This window comes from Pleurodeles waltl, chromosome 5, assembly GCF_031143425.1.
Source record: "Pleurodeles waltl isolate 20211129_DDA chromosome 5, aPleWal1.hap1.20221129, whole genome shotgun sequence".
Lineage (NCBI taxonomy): Eukaryota > Metazoa > Chordata > Amphibia > Caudata > Salamandridae > Pleurodeles > Pleurodeles waltl.
This window is the reverse complement of record NC_090444.1, coordinates 68,978,063-68,995,435: the sequence shown is the minus strand read 5'-3', so window position 1 is coordinate 68,995,435 and position 17,373 is coordinate 68,978,063. Positions and strand designations below refer to the sequence as shown.

The 17,373-nt window shown below is 48.7% G+C and overlaps 1 protein-coding gene across 4 annotated transcripts in view; it reads right to left on the bottom strand.

Annotated features, from left to right (window-relative positions):
• The window catches only part of TRIM54 (tripartite motif containing 54), a 192,502-nt gene that overhangs the window by 122,764 nt on the left and 52,365 nt on the right, over nt 1–17,373 (bottom strand). Inside the window, exon 1 of one of the 4 annotated variants that reach the window (XM_069233589.1) lies at nt 7,993–8,109. The exons of the other annotated variants lie outside the window; for them this stretch is intronic. Coding sequence (XP_069089690.1) covers nt 7,993–8,106 — 114 coding nt within the window. The 5' untranslated portion in view covers nt 8,107–8,109. Of the gene's footprint in view, nt 1–7,992; nt 8,110–17,373 lie in introns of those variants that run through there. 4 annotated transcript variants of the gene reach the window in all.

The following is a 17,373-nucleotide window of genomic DNA, read 5'->3' as shown; positions in this document are numbered from 1 at the left end:
GGGGCGGCTATCTTGTGCAACCTCCAGGAAGTGTCCTGGCACAGGAGGGCACAGCCTGAGGGGGCGCAGAGTGCCTTCATAAGATGATAGACGTTGTAATAGCAGTGAGGGTCCCCACTCCAGGGGCAGACACTGGCTCTGGCAGGGGAGGAAGGGGCGCGTGACAGCTGCAGCAACTTGTGAGGCTTGAACCCCAACGCTTGAGGAGCCCACCCCCGCACCACTACCCCCACATTTTGCAACGACGTTGATGCTGCAAAGTGCCAGCTGCAGTGGAAGTGACATCAAGCACCCTTTCACCCTATGCCTGTTGTACCGGAAGTGACATCAATCACCTTTTCACCCGATGCCAGTTGTAGAAGAAGTGATATCAAGCACCTTCTCACCCAATGCCTGTTGTAGAGGAAGTGATATCAAGCACCCTTTCAACCTGTGCCTGTTGTACCGGAAGTGACATCAAGCACCCTTTCACCCGATGCCAGTTGTAGAGGAAGTGACATCAAGCACCCTTTCAACCTGTGCCTGTTGTACCGGAAGTGACATCAAGCACCCTTTCACCTGATGTCAGTTGTAGAGGAAGTGACATCAAGCACCCTTTCAACCTGTGCCTGTTGTACCGGAAGTGACATCAAGCACCCTTTCACCTGATGTCAGTTGTAGAGGAAATGACAACAAGCACCCTTTCAACCTGTGCCTGTTGTACCGGAAGTGACATCAAGCACCCTTTCACCTGATGTCAGTTGTACCGGAAGTGACATTAAGCACCCTTTCTCCCTATACATGTTGTCCAGGAAGTGACAGCGATCATCCTTTCACCCTATGAGTATTTTACCGGAAGTGACAGCGAGCACCCGTTCACCCTGATGACATCATAGCATAACCCCTCCCAGACTAGCGAGTACCCCTGGGGGCTCCCAGGCCATTGACAGTTCCATCTTTACCTTTTTCTTTATACACAAGAGACACTTGGTGCATAACGGCCGCAGTTTATTCATATATACCAAGTGTCATAAACAACAATCCTTGGTAAACACAAACTTCATGCATAGTTCAGATTTATCCGATATTGGTAACACTAGGCTCTGGTTTAGACCATTTTGCCATGACTGCACCCCCTGGCAGCGCCTTGAGAGATACCCTCCCTTTCTTGTAGGCATCTAGCACCTAAGCGGCCCCTGTGCTCCACCTTGCTGCTGAGATTTGTGCGGGCGGCCCTGGTGGCTGGCCAAGGCTGCAGGTGCTGGGTCCGCCCAGTGCTCCCCTTCTTTACTGACCATTCGCCTGCTCCCCACTGCCCCGCCGTGAGGCATCCCAAGGACACAAACTTGAGCGGCTCCTCTAGGCTATTGCGCTCATCCTAGCGGTTCTTCTGTGCTGTCCCTGCCTCGCTGCCTGTGGTTTTCTGACCTCAGGCGGCTCCCAACATGCTTCCTGGCTTTCTCAAATCAAGTATCATCAACAACAAATCCAAGATCACCACAAACCTCATGCATAGCTGACATTGTTTAACACTAGGTTTTCTTCTAGTTCTTTGCCATGACAACACCCTCTGGCAGCACCTGAGCGATAGCCTCCCCTTCTTTTGGGCATCTAGCACCTATGCGGCCCCTGGGCTCCACCTGGCTGCTGAGACTTCTGTGGGCGGCCCTTGTGCCTGGCCGGGCTGCAAGTGCTGTGTCCGCCCTGTGCTGATCCCCTGTACTGACCATTCACCTGCTCCCCACTGCCCCGCCGTGAGGCATCCCAAGGGCACAATCTTGAGCGGCTCCTCTTTTTAGACTACTGCGCTCATCCCCTAGCTGTTCTTCTGTGCAGCCTCCACCTGTGCCCCCCCTGAACCGCGGATGCGTCTCCCGCGCATCTGGTGTGGGTGGGTGGGCCAGTTCTGAGGGCACACGGCACATTCCAGGACCTCTCACCCCTTTAACTTACATTCACACAAAGGCCCTCCTTGAGATTGGGCCATTTGAACAACGCCAGCCAATCTCAGCATTCGCCTTTGGCAGGCTTGATGGCCTACCCACCTCCAGGGTTCCTGCCCTCAGGAGGCGTACAACATGGGCACCTCACTGGTCCGGCTGCGCCTCCCCAGCCCACGGCTCTGACGCCTTTTAAGTTTTGGGAATCGCAGAAAGAAAGCAGGGCTCCTAGAGGTCTGACTTACTCCCTTCCGTGGCGCTGTCTGTTTTCTCCATTGAGACAAGAAGTAACGAAGCAATGCCTGGGCCTGGGGTACCGCAGCGTAAATAAGGGGTGGCATCTACCTGTGCCAGCTTGAAGGGTATTATTGTAACAGGTCATTCACTCTGCCAGCCGCAGGGGGCGGCACACACTTTTAGGAGAGGGGTGAAGCAGGGTCAGAGTGGGGTCATAATAAGGCGTGGCCAGTCACAAAAAAGTGGACCAGATTCTTGGACAGCACCCTTTAATTAAATACTATTTGCTTCGTCTCATTGGACTAATTTTTAGGGAATTGTGATGGGGAGGGGGTCAGGTGAAGCACACGGCTGCTATTGCTCCAGCAACAGGAAGGTGGGGCCAAAGGCCACAAAATCACCTGGCCCTGAGTCACCTTCTTCCAGCTCACCGTAGCCTCAGGGCGATCGCCTGGGAGGGGAAGGGTTAAGAAAAACACATTGCTGCTTCTCTACGGGGCTGAGGTGAAAATGACTCCTGAATGTAATGGCGGCGGGGAGTCAGAGAAAAGAGACAGCTTCTGGGCATGGCCGGTCCCGCAGGGGGCCAAGGTGAGAACACCTAGCCCACAGGGAGGCCGCATCTCAGACTCAACCCCTCCCTCGCCCATCATATCCTGAAGAGTGAAAATGGCATGCTGTGGGCAGAGTGATAGAGGTCCTAAAAAAACTGCCACAGGTCACCCTTAGGCACCGGCCCATCGTGCAATGCCCGACTGCCCACCTTACCAATCCAACCCTGGGGTGAAGTCCTGGAAAGGAGGACAAGAAACACTTTGGAGCCAGGAGCTGTGGTTCCCTTGGACGCCTCCAGTAACAGTGCAATGATAGTGAGAAGTAGTCTTCTTGAGAGCACATTCCTGCCACTATAACCTTGGCTAGACAGGTTCCAAAGTGCCTTGTTGAACTAGGGTTAAAGAAGCAGGCAGTGTAGAATTTTCTGTAGTTATAGCTTGTACCTGGGAACTCAAGTTGTTTAGCAGATCTTGGACTCGATCCATTGGACAACAGGACCTGGACAGAGTTGATGTCTCCTTCTGTTGCGCCCTGGACCATGGACGTGCCATAGAGGATGTAGCTCGTCTACCTTAACAGGTATGGCCTTTCTCTAGCTGACTCTTGCCTCACTGGGATCCAGGGTGTCAAACTGGGGAAACTGGAGTCAAAGGGTAGTCACAAACAGATTGCTAGAAACTTAGGGCCTCATTACAAGTTTGGCAGAGAGGATTATCCATCCGAAACATGACAGATATCCCGTCCGCCGTTTTACAAGTTCCATAGCATAAACATGTAATACGGCGGGCGGTATATCCGTCACGTCACTCGGAATGAGGCCCTTAGTGCTCAAAAGCAAAAAACTGGTTTGCATTGAAAACAAGCATTTGCAATGCAATAGGTCTCGCATATTTAGAACAAGTTCCCATCTTTTGACGACAGCACCCTGAGCAAAAACAAAAGAAAACATGCATGGAAACTGAGAAAAGATGACTTGGCTAAATAAAAAAGTTAGCTTTAAAAAATTTAAAAATATAAATTTTTGTTTGTCCTGCTGGGCATGTTTTAGCCAGTCACAAACCTTCTGTTTGCGGGCGCTAGAAGTTAAAAAGAACAAATAGTACCTCAGTCACATCGGAGCAGCGGACGGGCACCAATTAAGTTGAATCAATTAGTACTTGATCCCTGCTCCACACAGAGGAATGTAAATGATGCCAGGCGTCCCTTGATGAATTACGAGGCTGTAAAGAAGAGTCCCACGCAAACAAATGGTGAGCGATCGGCGGGCTTCCAAGCCCTCTACTGGACGCAACAGTGTCTCGCATCCGAGACGCATGCGCAAGTGCATGCACTCGCAGGCTGAACCCTAAAAAAATCTCCGAGCAGGTGACAGGCAGGCAAACTGGAACAGAGTGAGCAGTAAAAAAATGTGCCAAACCATGGATCCGAGCGAGGAACAACAAGAAATCAAAGACACAAGATATCAAATACCACCTCTCGCTCATTGCAAAAGCAAAGGCTAGCAGAGTGACCCGGAAACGATTCCGCCATCTTGACTCGGGAAACCTCCATTGTGGAATCTGAAAGACAAAGATGTTTCTCCAAAGAAAACTCTGGAGCCCAGTGTGGAGCGGACAATTTCTCAGGATTAGGAGTCCGCACACTTCCGAGGCCTGAGGCTCCAAGGAATCCAACACCACTGAATCATGGCAGGATGCCAATACCGGCTGCCCTAAGTCCAGGAGGCAGATCTCCGAGGATTGAGCTGTCCAACCAGGCACCCAGGCATTCCCGCACACGGACCCACGGGAATCTCAGCAGTCAGCGAACCAGTACCAATCAATCAATCAATCAATCAAAAAAATTTATAGAGCACGCTACTCACCCGTGAGGGTCTCAAGGCGCCGGGACCAACCCTAACAAGTGTGCATGGAACCCAAATCACTTCTTAGAAGACCACCACAGTTTCTTAGAGATGGTTTAATTAGATGTTCATTGCCAACCCTTGGCTCTTCTGACCAGCATCTTATGATGGTTCCCATTTTAGGGTGCGATGAATCCGAGGAATGTGTCTGTACTGTGCCTACTGCTTAGACTTCTTCACTCATGCGCCTACCATCAACTGTGTACAGGGCCGGCTTTAGCACTGATGGCACACGGTGCGACAGCCTTTTTTGGTGCCCCACCCAATGACCATCTCCTCGGATTCCCTCACTCCCACCCTGCAAATGTGCCCCTCATCTCTACATAGCCCCCCTTTCACATACATTCATTTGTTTTAAAAGCGCTTGTGTAAAGGCTGGCTTTACTAACCCATCAGCTATCACATAAAATACAGATCTGTTCTTTGCAGCAGGCACATTAACCCTCTGCGCTACTTTATGGCGAGTCAAACCTTCCAACAGACAAAACTCCCATCTGTCTGCCTAGCAGGAAAATTAGTCACAAGAGGTACTTCCTGAAGGCTGGACGCACAAGAAACTTTTCAGGAGGTGCTTTTAAACTGCAAGCTTCTAAGTTATTGCTAAATACAGCACCCCTGAGGTCAGCACCCGGTGCAGTCGCACCAGTCGCACCGCCCAAAAGCCGGCCCTGACTGTGTACCTCCAGAGAGCAGGTCGACTGGCTGGTGTCTGAGGTTCTCTTATGGACTAGCATCCTGTTTGTGCCACGAAACCGGCTACAGGTGTAAGGGCGCTTTACAGAAGTATTCTAAGATGACATATGGGCCTCTACGCTAGCTGGGTGAGACAAGCCGGTGCCATCCAACATCCCATGTCTCATGTGCTCTTATAATGTTCCTCACCCCTCAGCTGTGCCACATCGGCCATGCTGCCAACCTCCTTCTCTCGGCGCAGCCCTGTGATCCTGAGCACACTGCTAGATATAAGGATACTCCGGATTCTCATCTCAGACAGGAGCCTTGGAAACTCTCAGCCTTCTGGGATCCCAAGAAGGGATGTCAGTGGTTGAGGCTGAAGTTGGAAGACCCATCTGGTGCTCCCAATAGCAGTTTGTTTGCTCCAGAAAACCAGATTTCTGGTTCGCTGCCTTCCACAGAAGAATTGATCTGCCCTCTCTGTGGACAGCTCTGCCCAGTTGTGCAAAAGGTGGCGGGGTAGTCTCTGTGGTGGCGCCTATGATCTGAACCCATGCTTTGTAACTTGGGAACGATGGATTCCAAACCTTTGCATCATGAGAAAACTGAGACCAAGTTATGGAAGGATTGTGGGTTCAGTGTCCTGCTCAGAACATTTAATAGAGGAAATCTTCAGGAAGGATTCAGGATGTGGAAACCCAATTATACATTTCTAATTGTGTCACTCTCATATTCCTATGCATTAGAGGTTTGTTATGTGTACATGTATGACCATGAATGTTTTGGAATTTAGTAATTAAACATGGGTGTCATTTTGCATCGGTTTGAAACATTCGGTAGCTCTGAGTAGACTTGCTAATTTTCATGGTCCACGTAGTCCAGGAATCAATGCTATTCATGGTTTTAAATTTGCACATTTCCAAGAAGCATAACCTTTCTTCCAAACCTGGCAAGTGGAAATGAGATTTTAGAGGCATAATTGGCCCAATACTGTATTTATAAACGAGATCTCCTCCTCAAGAACACCTTGCACCTCCGAGGGGACAAAGTCCTGCCACCTGCTCATTAGATACGTTTTTGCAGAAAGTAATGAGGTCTAAAATCGAAGAATTTTAGCATTCTGCTCCAATGCACCTTTTTCTGGATGTTGAAATGGCAATTGTCCATAATTCCTTTGCTGCTGCGGCTGTTTTGCATTAAACACCTTCGGCTGTGACTCACTATGCTGACAGAACATTCTGGGGTACACAAAGCCTCCCTCTTTGGGTCCATTTAATAAGAAATGCACACCCCTTACATCGCCGCCAGGCTAGGCCGTGTGTGTTTATCTTGTGTGGTGTTCACTTCTGAAAGTAATTGCTTCTAGGCGCTTTGTGAGAGGTAGCGCTATGGTGATGCACAGGGGGGTAAGCCATATATCAGTGCATCGGACAACAAATAGATGGTGTCAGGGGGTTACGGCCTATCGAGGCTCTCCGGTGCGGACGATGTACTGCACTGACAGCCAGCTAATGCACGCGCCAGGGAGATTAGCGCCTATAATGCAGCGTGAAGGATGCCCCGCAGCGGCCGGGGGTGGCGTCTCAAGAAGACCCCGTGCTGAACATTATGTGACAGGGCGCAGGGGGGCTAATGTGCTGGGACTGCTGGTGGTCACCCCGGGAGGGCATGCCAGTAACTGGCTGAGGAGACATTCAAGCGCTACGACGGCCGGCGAGCGCTGTTTGTCTCTGATGGAACGGCATGTACAGTGCGGCGCTATCACTTCCATCCGTCCAGGAATAGAAGCGGAGAAACAGGGGGAGGGGGCGAGCTGGCAGTGCCACAGACCTGCAGTCTCCTCATACTGTGCACGAGAATCCCAGGACCAGAGGTGCACGTCACACTGTGAACTATCACAGACCAGACACCCACAGCATACTGTGCACGAGAATCAGAGGACCAGACGTGCACGTCACACTGTGAACTATCACAGACCAGACACCCACAGCATACTGTGCACGAGAATCAGAGGGCCAGAGGTGCACGTCACACTGTGAACTATCACAGACCAGACACCCACAGCATACTGTGCACGAGAATCAGAGGACCAGACGTGCACGTCACACTGTGAACTATCACAGACCAGACACCCACAGCATACTGTGCACGAGAATCAGAGGGCCAAAGGTGCACGTCACACTGTGAACTATCACAGACCAGACACCCACAGCATACTGTGCACGAGAATCAGAGGACCAGACGTGCACGTCACACTGTGAACTATCACAGACCAGACACCCACAGCATACTGTGCACGAGAATCAGAGGACCAGAGGTACACGCCACACTGAACTATCACAGACCAGACACCCACAGCATACTGTGCACGAGAATCAGAGGACCAGAGGGGCGTGTCATACTGTGAACTATCACAGACCAGACACCCACAGCATACTGTGCACGAGAATCAGAGGACCAGAGGGGCGTGTCATACTGTGAACTGCTATCACAGATCAGACTCCCACAGCATACTGTGCACGAGAATCAGAGGACCAGAGGTGCACGCCACACTGAACTATCACAGACCAGACATTCACAGCATACTGTCACAAACAGTTAGGAGCGCACCTGCCTAACATCCCAGCAAATAATCTGCCCCGTTGCATCATGATAAATGTAGTTTCCTCAAAAAACGAACTCAGTTACTTTTAAATATTTCACCTCTAAGTAGGTGCAGCCTTTGCTGTGCATCTCTGGACACATGTGTTTCTGGGTTAATCCCTTCTTCAGCAGAGAACAAATTTGCGGGGTGCTGGAAATGCTGCCATTAATCATCCGGTTTCAATACCTCTTCACTGGCATGCAGTGCCTGCTCCAGAGCTCGTCAGCCCAGTGGCTCAAGGGAGCCTTTTTAAAGTCACAAACAGTTAGGAGCGCACCTGCCTAACATCCCAGCAAATAATCTGCCCCGTTGCATCATGATAAATGTAGTTTCCTCAAAAAACGAACTCAGTTACTTTTAAATATTTCACCTCTAAGTAGGTGCAGCCTTTGCTGTGCATCTCTGGACACATGTGTTTCTGGGTTAATCCCTTCTTCAGCAGAGAACAAATTTGCGGGGTGCTGGAAATGCTGCCATTAATCATCCGGTTTCAATACCTCTTCACTGGCATGCAGTGCCTGCTCCAGAGCTCGTCAGCCCAGTGGCTCAAGGGAGCCTTTTTAAAGTCACAAACAGTTAGGAGCGCACCTGCCTAACATCCCAGCAAATAATCTGCCCCGTTGCATCATGATAAATGTAGTTTCCTCAAAAAACGAACTCAGTTACTTTTAAATATTTCACCTCTAAGTAGGTGCAGCCTTTGCTGTGCATCTCTGGACACATGTGTTTCTGGGTTAATCCCTTCTTCAGCAGAGAACAAATTTGCTGGGTGCTGGAAATGCTGCCATTAATCATCCGGTTTCAATACCTCTTCACTGGCATGCAGTGCCTGCTCCAGAGCTCGTCAGCCCAGTGGCTCAAGGGAGCCTTTTTAAAGTCACAAACAGTTAGGAGCGCACCTGCCTAACATCCCAGCAAATAATCTGCCCCGTTGCATCATTTATCATTTATCATGATGCAACGGGGCAGATTATTTGCTGGGATGTTAGGCAGGTGCGCTCCTAACTGTTTGTGACTTTAAAAAGGCTCCCTTGAGCCACTGGGCTGACGAGCTCTGGAGCAGGCACTGCATGCCAGTGAAGAGGTATTGAAACCGGATGATTAATGGCAGCATTTCCAGCACCCCGCAAATTTGTTCTCTGCTGAAGAAGGGATTAACCCAGAAACACATGTGTCCAGAGATGCACAGCAAAGGCTGCACCTACTTAGAGGTGAAATATTTAAAAGTAACTGAGTTCGTTTTTTGAGGAAACTACATTTATCATGATGCAACGGGGCAGATTATTTGCTGGGATGTTAGGCAGGTGCGCTCCTAACTGTTTGTGACCCACAGCATACTGTGCACGAGAATGAGAGGACCAGAGGTGCACGTGAAACTGTGAACTGCTATCACAGACCAGACACCCACAGCATACTGTGCACGAGAATCAGAGGACCAGCCGTGCACGTCACACTGTGAACTATCACAGACCAGACACCCACAGCATACTGTGCACGAGAATCAGAGGACCAGACGTGCACGTCACACTGTGAACTGCTATCACCTGTATCCAGGGGCATAGCTTAGTGAGTGGGATTCGGGGAGGGGTGTGAATCCCCAATTTCTCACCTAAAGCTGTGGGCCACAGGGTGAAGGGCTGAGATGACCAAGGGTCGGGATGGGCTGTTCCCATGAGGAGCAAGATCAGTGCTGATTCGCGTTAGGGGGGCCTCTGGCGCTGATTTCGAGTTGGGTGGACACTCACTCTGTTGTGGCGGTGACGGAGTACCCTGTCCGCCAAAGTCAATGTCGATCCATCCAATACAGAGTCAGAGGCACTGCAAGTTTTATGCTGCGAACGTAAAATGTTTTATTCCATTGGTGCAAAACTATTTCCTACTCCCAGAGTACGTGGTGTTGGAGGTAAGCCACCCGATCATCTGCCCTATTTATAGTGGAAGGTGGTATGGACCTTTTCTACTGTTCGTCACCGAGAGGTATATTCTGGCAGTGAGGAACAGTAAAAAAAACACAAGCATTTGCAATGCAATAGGTCTCGCATTTTCTTGAGTTAGAGCCATTGGCATTGTAAATTCATAACTGGACTTTTCTTGCCACATAAATTGGTCAACCCTGCCTCATAATTTCATCTTTTCCTGCCATATAATTCTAGTGGCCCAGCGTTTTACTAAAGCGCTTCCATTTACCTTCTTCCTCTATCTTAAAACATATACAATTATCATATAAACCTTTATCAGAAATAAACTTTTGGCATTAGAGTGTAATGCTCAAAACGCCATAGCAAAAATATCATTTGGGACGGATTGGAGGGGGAAAGGAAAGAGGGAGTGGGGAGTAAAGATGGAGAGGACACGTGGCGTAGTAACGGTGTCATGGGCCCTTGAGTAAGAAAGGAAAATGGTTGACCTAAATTTCAGTAGAAAAATACAGCAGCAATTAGAGTTGAGTGAAGTTCATAGGTCTCTGGGCCCTGGTGCCACTGCACCTGCTGCTCCATTGATAGCTAGGCTATTGGAGAGAAAGCGGATAGGGCAGAAAAAGAGAAGTGAAAGGAATACAAAAGGAAGAAAGAGAAGGGGTTGCAAAGAAATAATAGAAAGAAGGGAAAGAAAGAACGTGAAAATGAAAACACAACTAAGAAGAAATAGAGCAGATGTGTGAGACAAAAGAAAAAAGGGAAAGAAGATAGCGAACAAAAGATAAAGAGGAAAAAACAATGAAAGAAGTGTGAAAAGAAAGAGAAAAATGAACATTAGAGAAAAAAGATGGTGAGAGAAACAAGGAGCGAAAGAGCCAGGGCTTGTATGTACTGACACATTTCCCACAGACACAAAATCAGAAAACCACTTTGACACTTCGGGTCCTGACAAGTAACTTCGGGCTTCCACATGCAGACGGGAAAAAGAAGGATTTGTAGTAAAACGTGAATTGACAGATAAAGATAAGAAAAACACCAGAGAAAGGAAGGAAGAAAGATCTAAAAAAAAAAAAAAAGTGAAAGAGCAAATAAAAAAGATTAAGAAAGAATGAAGGGAAGAGAAAAAAATAGTGAAAGAATGAACACCTCATGAAGAAAAAGGAGAGGAACGAAACAAGGAAAGAAATAATCAAGTTTTTGCAAGTTTGAAAGAGGAGGTAGCAAGAGGAAGGGGGTAATTTAAAAAAGGGAGAGAAGTAGAAATAAACAGTTGAAAGAGCGAAACTGTTAACGATTGGATTTTAAGAGCTGGAAAGAGAAAAGTGGAGGAGAAAGAAAACATTGAGAGTAAACAGAGTAAAGGAAAGAACGGAGTGAGATCGTGAAACAGTCCCTCCCATATAAAGATGGCAGCTAAGAATAGATTTAATTGGCTCCCCCACGTCCTCAAACAGAAGTCAGAGTGTGGAACAGCAGGGGGCACTGCAGAACAGCAGGAGGAGCATTAGCAGAGAGGCATGTGAATCCCAATACAGCAACATTGGGGCGCTTCAGATCAAGATTGGGGGTATAGACAGAGCTGTGACCCGGCTCCGTGCTGGAATAACAGAAAGACAGTGTTGGTAACAGAAAGGAAGCCGGTGATGAATGAGAAACGGAGCACCTTGTAATTCCTGCTTCTGGAATAATGGGGCGCTGCATGTTAGGGTTGAGGTGCACTGACAGAGCTGTATGTGGGGTGCAGTATTGGAACAGTAACGGGCACACAAGGTCAGAAGTGAGGTATGTTAATGGAGCTATGTGTGGACCCTATTATGGGCGTGACAGTGTTGCCGAGTGTTAACCTGGAGGTATCCTGGTGAAGTTGCGAGTGGGATCCAGCATGGGAGTGGCATTGCCTCTGAAGAAATGTGCACTGAATGTAAGAATTGATCGATTCTGGCAGAGCTGTGGTGGTTCCCATAAACAGTGGCATTAGATGTAAGACTTGAGGTGCACTGGCTGAGCTGTGTTTTGCTCTTCTGGGTCCAGTATTGTCTTGGCAGTGGGACTAAATATTAGAATTGAGGTGCTATAATGGAACTGTATGTGAGCGGGTCACAGTACAGGAAAGGAAGTGACCTAGCTGGGGTAGAACTGAGGTTCACTGATGGAGCTGCGCCCGAGGTCCCAGTACTGGAACAGCAGTGTACTGACTGTAAGAACTGAGGTGCTCTGGCAGACAGCGTGTGTGGGGTTCCTGGCACGGCTGAGGGGCTTGGAGTGTGTGAACTGCGGTGCACTGATGGAGCTGTGCCCGAGGTCCCAGTACTGGAGCAGCAGTGTGTACTGACTGCAAGAACTAAGGTGCTCTGGCAGACAGCGTGTGTGGAGTTCCTGGCACTGGCACGGGTGAGGGCTTGGAGTGTGTGAACTGAGGTGCACTGATGGAGCTGTGAGTGGCCAGTGCCAGCAGGTGACGTCAGAGACCCCTCTTATCTGGTTAGGTAGCCAATCCTCCTCTGAGGGCTATTTAGGGTCTCTCCTGTGGGTTTCTTGTCAGATAACAAATGCAAGAGCTCACCAGAGTTCCTCTGCACTTCTCTCTTCGACCTCTGCCAAGGATCGACTGCTGACTGCTCCAGGACGCCTGCAAAACTGCAACAAAGTAGCAAGAAGACTACCAGCAACATTGTAGCGCCTCATCCTGCCGGCTTTCTCGACTGTTTCCTGGTGGTGCATGCTCTGAGGGCTGTCTGCCTTCATCCTGCACTGGAAGCCAAGAAGGAATCTCCTGTGGGTCGACGGAATCTTCCCCCTGCTAAGGCAGGCACCAAACTTCTGCATCACCGGTCCACTGGGTCCCCTCTCATCTTGACGAGCATGGTCCCTGGAATACAGGAGCTGGATCAAAGTGTACCCGACAGTCCAGTGGCCCTTCTGTCTAAATTTGGTGGAGGTAAGTCCTTGCCTCTCCACGCCAGACAGTAATTCTGTGTACTGCTTGAACTGCAGCTGCTAGGGCTTCTGTGCACTTTTGCAAGACTTCCTTTGTGCACAGCACAGCCCAGGTCCCCAGCACTCGGTCCTGCATTGCCCAACTCGCTGAGTTGGACTCCGACTACGTGGAACCCTCTTTTGTTGTGTTGAGACGACCGTCATGCTCAGATCTTCTGAACGCCTGTTCAGGTGTTTCTGCGGGTGCTGCCTGCTTCTGTGTGGGCTCTCTGTTGCTGAGTGCCCCCTCTATCTCCTCCTCCAAGGGGCGACCTCCTGGTCCTTCCTGGGCCCTGGCAGCACCCAAAACCTTCAACCGCAACTCTTGCAGCTAGCAAGGCTTGTTTGCAGTCTTTCTGCATGGAAACAACTCTGCATCCTCCAGCACGCTGTGGGACATCTTCTGACCAAAGGAGAAGTTCCCGGCACCTTCCGTTGTTGCAGAATCTTCAGCTTCTTCCACCCAGAGACAGCCATTTTGCACTTTCATCCGGGGTTTAGTGACGCTCCTGCCCCCCCTGGACACTTGTGTGACTCTTGGACTTGGTCCCCTTCCTTTGCAGGTCCTCAAGTCCAGGAATCTGTCTTTAGTGCTTTGCAGTCAGTTGTTGTCTTTGCAAAATCCCCTATCTCGACTTTACTGTCTTTCTGGGGTAGTAGGGTAACTTTACTCCTACTTTTCAGGGTCTTGGGGTGGGGTATCTTGGACACCCTTAGTGTTTTTTTACACTCCCAGCGACCCTCTACACACTACACTAGGCCTGGGGTCCATTCGTGGTTCGCATTCCACTTTTGGAGTACATGGTATGTGTTGCCCCTAGGCCTATTGTCTCCTATTGCATCCTATTGTATTCTCCAGTGTTTGCACTACTTTTCTAACTGTTTACTTACCTGATTTTGTTTGTGTGTATATTTTGTGTATATTACTTACCTCCTAAAGGAGTATATCCTCTGAGATACTTTTGGCACATTGTCACTAAAATAAAGTACCTTTATTTTTAGTAACTCTGAGTATTGTGTTTCTTATGATATAGTGCTATATGATATAAGTGGTATAGTAGGAGCTTTGCATGTCGCCTAGTTCAGCCTAAGCTGCTCTGCTATAGCTACCTCTATCAGCCTCAGCTGCTAAAACACTACTAATCTACTAATAAGGGATAACTGGACCTGGCACAGGGTATAAGTACCATCAGGTACCCACTATAAGCCAGGCCAGCCTCCTACCTGATGGAGCTGCGCCCAAGTTCCCAGTACTGGAGCAGCAGAGTGTACTGACTGCAAGAACTGAGGTGCTCTGGCAGACAGCGTGTGTGGGGTTCCCACATGGGCATGGCTGATGGCTTTGAGTGTGTGAACTGAGGTGCACTGATGGAGCTGCGCCCGAGGTCCCAGTAATGGAGCAGCAGAGTGTACTGACTGGGAGGACAGAGGTGCTCTGGCAGACAGCGTGTGTGGTGTTCCTGGCACTGGCACGGGTGAGGGCTTGGAGTGCGTGAACGGAGGTGCACTGAGGGAGCTGCGCCCAAGGTCCCAGTACTGGGGAAGGCTGAGTGTACTGACTGCAAGAACTGAGGTGCTCTGGCAGACAGCGTGTGTGGGGTTCCCACATGGGCATGGCTGAGGGGCTTGGAGTGTGTGAACTGAGGTGCACTGATGGAGCTGCGCCCAAGGTCCCAGTACTGGATCAGCAGAGTGTACTGACTGGGAGGACAGAGGTGCTCTGGCAGACAGCGTGTTTGGGGTTCCTGGCACTGGTAGAGCTGAGGGCTTGGAGTGTGTGAACTGAGGTGCACTGATGGAGCTGCACCCGAGGTCCCAGTACTGGAGCAGCAGAGTGTACTGACTGCAAGAACTGAGGTGCTCTGGCAGACAGCGTGTGTGGTGTTCCTGGCACTGGCACGGGTGAGGGTTTGCAGTGTGTGAACTGAGGTGCACTGATGGAGCTGTGAGTGGGTTCTCAGTATGGAGAAGAAGTGGGCACTGTCTCTAAGGATTGCTGAGCCCTGGTAGAGCTGGGTACCTGGGCTATAAGCAATTACAACCGACCATCTGCCCATGCTCTCAGCACACAGGCAGGTACAATTGGTAAAGAAAATCCAAGCAAAGCAAGGGAGGGAGCCAGACAGAAGAGAGGGCGCAGAGAGCCCACAAAGACCAAAGGTGACCAAGATAACAGCCTGATTTATACCCTTGTTTACAGCTAAGCTCAGAGCAAGCATGTTCTGCAAATGAAAATGGAAGCTTCCCTGAACAGGAACAGGAAACAAAGTAAAACAAAAGTCCCCTACAGATCAGATAAACAGGACAAAGCGTATTTATACAGTAGTTTGTCTCTGTTCCCATACAAAAGAAGGAGGGCCAAAGAGGCATGACTGACCACTAGCAAGCAAGGATTTTTAAATGACACTGAAAATAACAAATGAAATAGCTGGAAGCCCACAGAAGAAGTATACTTAAAAGTATACAAGAGCTCGTACGCTTACACTCGACCTAAAAAAGGAAATTAACCCCAACACTAAACTCCTGCTTGGGGAAAGTTTGTTGACTAGCTGTTGTGTTTGACAGAGCGGTTTGTTAAAGTTTTCCTATGTTGCCAGGAACCCCGAAGACGGTGGTTGTTGCCAAAGTACAGAGATGTCCGTGGGCCAGGGTACATCTCTAAGTCTGGCAGGTGGAGTAAAGGTCGGGTGGCAGCCGAAAAGACCTCTGCCACCCTGTCTGCCTTTACTCCATCTCCCAAATCCTAAATCAAGCCCTCTGTTCAGAGTGGAACAGTGGGGAAAAAACACTGGTTCAGAATGCCACCCTGAGGACAGGCAAGGGGCAGAGTATTCGCAAGTATTTGCCCATTCACCCTTTGGCTGTTTGATGCCAACAGAACCTTGAAACTGGCACAGCTTTCCAAGCCCTCTACTGCCAATGTTTCAAATTCTAAAAACTAATTAATGTGCATCCATTCAATGAACACTTCCATGGGTGCAGATTTACAACCTTTTTAGAGGTAGCATTGTCCCTATATATATTTAAGAGACAGCCACTCTCCCTATATATATTTAAGTTCCTGTTCCAAAAAGATGAACACGTTAAAACCTCTTAGTGAAATGCGGACGGGGAGAAAAACTGACAGATGTAGCAGACGCGACTCAGTGCCCCAGACACAACTACCAATCCCCCCTCCCCTGAAGCTATGTCACTGAGGACAAGGCACCAACCTGTCCTGGTGACAGCACATTTACATGTCTCTCTCTCTGCCCTCGTGCAGGGATCCTCACTTGGCTTTCCGTGTATTTCTGAGCCACATGTGTCTTGTGTTAGGAGACCTGCTTAGGGCTGGTGCACATATTTTACTAGTGATTGCAAACGCTCTTGCATTACCACCTCTCCCCCCAGTGTGCCCCACACAGGAAGGCTCTTTTTAAAGGCAGTCTTGATTCAAGCAATCAGAGGTAACAATCATTTTGCGATAATTCAGTGATGGTTGGATGGACATCAGACAATTATGTGTAGCCTCTGGGTCAGAGCCTAAACCTGGTCAGAACACATACTGGACCCTGTACCTACCTACTACAGGGGCTGCAAACCAGAGACTCTAATTCCAGTGGAGAATGTTCAGTAGGTAAATGCGTTGATTGGAGAGATTTCTAATTAAGATCGTGTTCACATGTTCTAATAATAGTGACAGATCAGTGGGTTTATGCACCTACTGCATGTAACTTGCATGTTGCAGTTTTAAATCCTACTGAGTAACTGTGTCCCTGCTAGCTACTGACTGCAGAAAAACTTGTGACCACTGAATACAAGTTTCAGGCTTCCCACATTTCCAATATGAGCTTAAAATATCAACAATCGCAGGTTCAGAAGTCAATGAAACTATGTTTATTAGTAAAGTATGTATCTGTTCCCAAATATTTAATGTTCAGCTCCCTAAAGGTATAAGGTCAACGAGATGTTTACAGGATAGTTTGCAGTTAGCTGCTTCTCTGACTCCCTCACCATAGAGCACATCCCTGGTGCTCTCGCATTGCAACTGACAGCACAGGTCCCATACCCTTTAATGTACTTCATAGACAGACAGATCGACAGATGCACAGTCACTCCGCTTGATAGATAGATAGATAGATAGATAGATAGATAGATAGATAGATAGATAGATAGATAGATAGATAGATAGATATAGCCAGATAGATAGATAGACAGACAGACAGACAGACAGATAGATAGATAGATAGATAGATAGATAGATAGATAGATAGATAGATAGATAAACAGACAGATAGACAGACAGATAGATAGATAGATAGATAGATAGATAGATAGATAGATAGATAGATAGATAGATAGACAGACAGACAGACAGACAGACAGACAGACAGACAGACAGACAGATAGCCAGATAGATAGCTAGATAGATAGATAGCCAGATAGATAGCTAGATAGATAGATAGACAGACAGACAGACAGACAGACAGACAGACAGACAGACAGACAGACAGACAGATAGATAGATAGACAGACAGACAGACAGACAGACAGACAGACAGACAG